Source organism: Olea europaea, chromosome 14 (genome assembly GCF_002742605.1).
Source record: "Olea europaea var. sylvestris chromosome 14, O_europaea_v1, whole genome shotgun sequence".
NCBI classification, from domain to species: Eukaryota; Viridiplantae; Streptophyta; class Magnoliopsida; order Lamiales; family Oleaceae; genus Olea; species Olea europaea.
In genome coordinates, this window is record NC_036250.1 from 5,480,151 (window position 1) to 5,487,436 (window position 7,286).

The 7,286-nt window shown below is 32.9% G+C and overlaps 1 protein-coding gene across 2 annotated transcripts in view; it reads left to right on the forward strand.

Annotated features, from left to right (window-relative positions):
- The window catches only part of LOC111408904 (phosphopantothenate--cysteine ligase 2-like), a 6,429-nt gene extending 1,790 nt beyond the window's left edge, over nt 1–4,639 (forward strand). For both annotated transcript variants that reach the window (XM_023038751.1, XM_023038752.1), the window contains exons 2-10: nt 440–647; nt 757–880; nt 971–1,015; nt 1,135–1,220; nt 1,521–1,573; nt 1,659–1,718; nt 2,411–2,512; nt 3,385–3,504; nt 4,116–4,639. In XM_023038751.1, the coding sequence (XP_022894519.1) occupies nt 500–647; nt 757–880; nt 971–1,015; nt 1,135–1,220; nt 1,521–1,573; nt 1,659–1,718; nt 2,411–2,512; nt 3,385–3,504; nt 4,116–4,355 (978 nt within the window). In that variant the 5' untranslated portion in view covers nt 440–499 and the 3' untranslated portion in view covers nt 4,356–4,639. The remainder of the gene's footprint in view (nt 1–439; nt 648–756; nt 881–970; nt 1,016–1,134; nt 1,221–1,520; nt 1,574–1,658; nt 1,719–2,410; nt 2,513–3,384; nt 3,505–4,115) is intronic.
- The last annotated feature ends 2,647 nt before the right edge of the window (nt 4,640–7,286 follow it).

The following is a 7,286-nucleotide window of genomic DNA, read 5'->3' on the forward strand; positions in this document are numbered from 1 at the left end:
GAATTTGAAGTAAATGATAATTTCTGCAATTATTCGTGAAAAATGAGTAACGAATGATTTCGAATTTCTTTTTTGGGAATGAGCAGATCTGAGGAGTGCTGGCTCAGCATATTAATTGCTGCACACCCTACTTATTAGCATTTATATGAAAGCTCAATCATTGCAGTTGAGCTTTTATGTCTGTTATTTAGAGAGCTGAATTATTCTCATGTTTTTTGTTGTACTCAAATATCTTCTATGTTTGTTTAAATGATAAAGACAATTCAATGACAGCATCTGTGGCAGTTTATTAAATTTTTATCTTTCAGTTGACTGTTTGACGAGATACACTGCACTAAATTGAGGGCAGGTTCTTATTATGTCAAAACTTAGTGTTGTTGATTTTATTTTATTATTATTTTTTAAAATTGAAGATTGATCACTATTACAAAAATTTCAGCCTTTCTTTTATCATCTTTTATTTGGAGTTCTGGCTGTTGCATATTAGCAAGTATATCCAATGGATGAAATTAAGGATTCAGAACACTTCCAAGAAACGCTATATACAGAAATCAAGTCATTCTTCGATTCATCTCCTCCTCTGAAGGATGTTGATGAAATCAACAGAAAATTAGAAGAATTTATAGAAAGGAATTATTCATCATCAGGCAAGCATTCTCATTTATTTACCTTGGGGTGCATATTTTTTTTCCTTATGCAGTTCTACTTTATTTTTTCTAATGTTGTATAGATGTAATGTGTTAACATGTACTTCAGAGAACAAAACAACTCGGAGAGTGGTTTGCGTTACATCTGGGGGTACAACTGTTCCTTTGGAGCAACGATGTGTTCGTTACATTGACAACTTCAGCTCAGGTCATAGAGGAGCTGCATCCACAGAGTAAACATCATACTATGTCTCGTTTGGGTTGGACAGTTTCACAATTTAATTATATTTTTGACATGGTGAAATTATATAATGGAACTACAGATACTTTTTGAAGGCCGGATATTCTGTAATATTTCTCTATCGGAGGTAAGTACTTAAGCAATTACCTAATCTTATTTTAAGTTTAATTGAACAATTCATTTGTTCACGGAGATATATCCTATGATTTTGTTGGCATCATTAACATTTTAGGAATGAATATGCAGGGGAACCTGCCAGCCATATTGTAGGTCTCTTCCGGATGATCCATTGCTTGAATGTTTTGACATTACCAATGAATCAAATATTGGAGGTTAGAAGTTGCTTTATCTTTCATCCAACCTATTACTGACCATTGAGAAGAGAGTAATTTGATTAATTACTAACAATGCACTAGACTATAAACATTGCTTAAGAAGGTTATGACTGTTTTGCATTCTGTGCAACAGTTGTTTTGGAACATGTCTTTAAACATTTATGGAATATCATCCAAAATAAACTTCATACTAATGGATATATATCTCCTGATATTTCAACAAGTTGCTCGGCATTGCATTAGATAAAGCATTCTTTTGGTTTCTTGTTTGATTGCCACGCCTATTGTATGTTTCAGTGAATCCGGTACATGCTGAAGCGGTGAAGAAAGCCATCAGTGAACATCATTCTGTATGGATCTTTGCAGTTAATTCACAATTTTATCTTTTTGTAATACTTGTGTGATTAACATTCAGACTCATCAATTTTACTGCAGGCAGTTATCAAAGGCAATTTGTTGAAACTTCCCTTTACAACAATTTTCGAGTATCTTCAGGTTGTCTTTCTTATTTTTTTCCTAAGACTTAAACACCTGCTGTTTTACTGTTTATTAAATTTTTAATTTTTCCCTTGGGCTAATTGGTCCTAATGTTTACATGAATCATAAAATCTACCATTTCTGATTTTTCTACTCTGCAATTATAAATTTTCACGGGTATGCTTTCGATGTATGAGTTTGTTGAGCTTAGTGAAGTTAACCATCCAAGAAACCTAGGAGAGATTTTGCTTATTTATGTAGAATTACCTTTCTTCTCCTCTAAGAAGAAAAGAGTGATTACTTTTATCCATATTACTACCCATACACCCATTTGGATTACCAATAGTACTATGCAAACACCGTTGGTTAATGGTTTGTATTCTATTCAAACTTCACATCCCCTTCTATGACCATTTTTCGAGGGAGGAAATGGTTATAATACTTGAAGACAATACCTTATAATATGAACTTAATGGATCTAGCAATCAATCTTTTCTTCTCAGAGGTCACATCTTTTCTATTTTCAAGAGGTTTTTATAATGCTCGTTAAATGTTTTTTTTCTTGGGAAATGTAAAGAATGTTTTGGGTGGCTTTCACCTAATTATTTTTGGTTGCTTGTTAAGTTCGCAGCTCTCCATCTCTGCATGCACCTTTTCTATTTATTTGATTTTCATTGCTTCATTTACTGAAGACTCTTATGTGTGGGCAGATTTTACAGTTGATTGCATTATCAATGAGGAGTCTCGGATCAAGTGCTATGTTCTATCTTGCAGCTGCAGTTTCGGACTTTTACGTTCCATGGGAGACCATGGTAAGTTGTCTTTCATTTTGTTTTGTTATTATGTGCATCTCTGTGGTCGGTAAATCTCCCTGAAACATTTGCCCAAAGTCAAATCAAAGGCCAGGCATTTGATTGTGTTGTAAAGGGTTGTATTTGGTGAAGCAGACAAATAGTTTGTTTTACTTAATTTATAATATGGATCGTGTTTAAAACTCATGGTGAGAGTCAGACTAGTGCTTCTGGCAGTTAAAGGTTTAAGCATCCATAACTTTCCTTATCTTAAAGGGTGTGATGGGCTTAATTTCGCTTTCGCCTCACATATTACTGATTATAGAAATGAATGTCTTTTGTGAAGGATGTCTAATTTGGTATGAAGATGAGCAACTATGAAATGATACTATTTTGACTTTTTAATTTATGGTCTGGATGAAATGAGTTTTTACTTGTCCTGTTGCTCAGAAACAGATGCATTTTCCTTGGTCGTTTTGCCTTTGCTTCTGTAAGCATCATTTAGTGATAATTGAACTTATGAAATCTGCTTCCATTATATTCTTTTACCGGATCATGTAAAGCATCTGACCAAAAACCCTCCTTGCTTATACTTGTTCTTGCTATTGCATACGTCCTTTTCTTCTCTCCAAAGAACATAAACTTGTTGGAGGTGGACTTTCGTATGAGGTCTGGGAAATATGAGCTTGAAATGGCTCAAACTTGTAATGAATTTGTGATCTTCAATTCTTGAAGTCGTAAACCTTGTTGTTCACCCCATTATATGGTTTTAATATCATAATTATTCTGAAAAATTGCTCCTATTTCGAGATCATGGTCATTTTGGAATGTGGTAATCTGATCTCTTATGTGTCTTCAGCTATTTTTAACTTCAATACTGGCTGAAATTATAGACGGTGCATAAAATTCAGTCCCGGTCTGGTCCTCTGGACATGCGGCTTGCTCAAGTTCCTAAGATGCTCTCAGTGCTGAGGAAAGATTGGGCACCTATGGCCTTCTGCATATCATTCAAGGTTAGATATCTGCCAGTAGTGCTCCCAATTTGATTTGAATTTATGTATATGGCACGTGATAAAAAAAATTAGGGAGAACTGGGAGTCATGGACACCGAAGTTCTCCAAGTTACCGTTATGGATTGATTTTTACACAGGGGATTTGAACTCGTACATCTATATATCCACAATGTGTGTGGAACGTTCATGTCAAAAATGTGGTTGCTATGTTTCCATATGTACACCTTTGCTTAGTCCCTTGATACATAAATAAACAAAAATTTACCTCGCTGATTTCTGAGTCCCTTCCCCCTCCACAGTTCTCGCAAATAAAATATTTCTAGGCCATGCTTATAAAACGAGACAGAGATGAGGAGAACTGACATCTATCCTCTCTTGGAAGCAATTTCTGTACTATTAGTTCAGTTTTTTATATCTCTACGTGTCTATAATCGTATACAGAACTATTAGTTATTTAGAGCTTGTTTGGTATAGCTATTAATCTAATTAAAATCAATCTTTATCACAAGTAAGACCCACTTTATCTCTAACGGTCAAAGAATCAATTATAAAAATCTCTACCAAACAAGCACTTAGTCTTGTGTATGCTTTATTTCTGTCTGACTTGACAGCTGGAGACGGATACAAAGATTCTTCTGGAGAAGGCTGATATGGCTCTTAAAAAGTATAAAATGCATATGGTAGTGGCCAATGAGCTTTTAACCCGTAAAGTGGAAGTTATAGTTGTCTCTAGGAGTGGGAAGATCACTGTTCACCGAGACAAGAATCAACCTGGTTCCGATGTTGAGAGCCCACTGATCAAACTTGTAGTGGATCGACATTCTGAATATATAAAAGACTCTGGTTCATGATTTCATGCCGAACATTTGTTGGGTGGCAAAATTGCAGCCCCCTATCCATACTCTGATATTTGGATTCAAGCAAAATATGTTGGGTTCACATAGTTAATGGAAATATAGTAAAACACATGGACAATATATGTAGAATCGAATTTCTTCAAGAAGAATCCGTACTTCTAGTTCATGTTTCATTTGGTTATTGTTCTATAATCAATGCAGCTAATAAAGGAAGTTTTTCTCACTGATGTTAGAGGATATATTTTCTTTCTTGATGAATTTCTCTGTTACAATTCTCAGACACTTTCTCTTCTGTTATTTCTATCATTCATTTGCATTACTGTTTCAAGTGCAATTACATATTGATAGTTGAAAGATGTTTCATTAGTTGATTGAAGCTTTTTTTAGCATCACAAAATTTTGTATCTTTTAAGGCTAGGCTATGTAACAAAACAGCTCGATGGCACACATCAATTTTTATCCAAAAACCTTGTTGTTTAGTTTTGAAGTATTATTAAGGGCCGTTTGCCACGTTTTTTTTGCTTCTGCTTGTTGCAAGAAGGGCTAGCTTGCTACCCAAGTCTACCTTCCAAAAGTAAGCCCTATTGTATTTCAACGCTTCAACATAAGCTTCACACCCGAAGCTCTTTCCCTTTTCAGCCTACGCACGGAAAAGTCCGTCCTGGCTGTGGGGGAGCTTCAGGCTTTCTTGCGGCATTTCATTCAAAGATTTGAGGGGAGATTTTTCTAATTGACCTAACGCTATTTCTTTTTGTTGAAAGGTCTATATTACTCTTAATGAAAAAATTCTTTCTATATTGCAATATATATTCAAATCTTTTAAACATTTTATCAAGTATTTTCCCTATTTTGAATATTTGAATATAATTTCATTCTATGATCTAATAAATTGGAATAATCTGTAACATATTGTTCACATTTATTAATTAATATATTATATTCTTCAGAAGATGCATCAATTCTTTCTAATTGAAAATACATATTTTTTATTACTTCTATCATTCTTTCTAATAAATTATCTAATCCTTTAATTGTATATCTTAGCATTTATTCAAATGATCATCAAGTCAACAATTAATCCCTACGATTCTTTAAGATCTTAAAAAGATTCATTCTAATTTTAGCAAAAGTTTAATAGTTTTACCTTAGGTTTGATCTGGACTTGTATTCTAAGAACCGAATGACATTTGAGCTCTGAATTTGTAAACTGATTCCTTCAACGGCTTCCTGCCTTCATAGAATTGTTACTGTTTCAGCTACTTGCTCTCACTGTATTAACTTCTAAAGAATGAAATCCTAGACTTCTATTAAAGAAAAACTTTCTTTTTGCTAAAATAAGAAAGAAACTTTTTATCAGATCTATTAAGAATCTATGGGAATAAAAATTTAGAAACTCATATTCATATAAAAAAATATTGGAGTTTTATTTCTATCAGAATTTATACAAGACTTCTATTTGATACAAAGTGATTTCCAGAAAAATTGATTTTTCAAACTAGGAATGAATTTTTTGAGTAACTATTGCTTACAACTCGAGATTTCAAGATAAGATGAGATAATATTTCTCTATGGCAATGTCTCTATTTATACAAATTTATGAGACTCTATTACATCATTGAGTACATCAGCAAGGCACACTTGCCTCCTATTATTTTCTTCTTTGGGGCTACATCTTCACATGTTACTTCAACTTTTTATCCAAATAGCATCTTTTTCTATTATTGCTTTTTATCTTCGATGTCTTCACATGCAGTTGGGGCACTTCCTTAGTTGCCAAGATTCTTTTATAGTAATAGGACATCCTGGAAATTGATGTATATCAAATCTTGTAATATAGCCTTTTAAAATTTCTGATTTTACATATCCTCCATTGGATACCAACATCCAATTTTCATATTGGCACAAGCATGAGAATTTTTTATCAAACAAATTTCTGGCAATGTTGTAAATGACTTTAATTCCAAATGCTCTTCTATATTTGATCCATGGTTTTGTCACAATTGGAACTTTTCTATTATTTTCTGTAACATCAATTTGAAAATTGGATGCAACATATCCAATTGAGATTATGTATTCAACTGGATAGTAAACAACTCCATCATATTTCGAACTGATTGAATAGAATTTCAAATATATTTTCCTTTCCTTGGCAAATCTGGATACTTATTTAATGAATATGTCATCAAACTTCAAAATTTCAATAAAATCTTTTTCCTGGATATACCAGATCCATGAATTCATAGTCTGCCATAATTTTTATAAATGAAGGGTCTCCTCCTTCCATGGCTGTTATTCTAGGATAAACATTATTTTTCGGAGAAATGAAATATGAATCACTCATTTTTATTTCATAAGCGATTTTGACTATTTCGGCATATTTTTCTTCTTTTGGATCTAAAGTGATTTTATCTTCTTGATCTATGATGTTGATTATTTTGTATCTCTTTTATCTTCATGTATCATAACTTTCTTTGTTGATAATACAGAAATGAAATCTCCTTTATTATCAGTTGGTATGTTGTCACATCTGGGTCCACTGCTGCTTTCAGCTGTCTCTGTTTGGTATTGATTTGGAAAACTCATTTTTGAGCTCTTTGGTATATCTGTCTCAGACAATATATCTTTTAGTTGTGTTGCAATAGCATCAACTTGATTTTTGAGTTCCATAGCATACTTTTGATGCTCGGTGGTGATATTTAACAATATTTTTATATTTGAGTTGAATATATCTGAGATCTGGATTGCTCCAGAGTTTATATCTTCGGATTTTTCTTTAAAAAAATTTGTCATTTTTTGTATGTGTAGGATAAATTGGTATAATTCCATGACCTTGACTTTATCCATCAGCAAATTCTATATTTTTACTGAGAAAATTTACAAGAAAATTATTAACTCTTTTAATATAGACTATATCAAAATTATAAA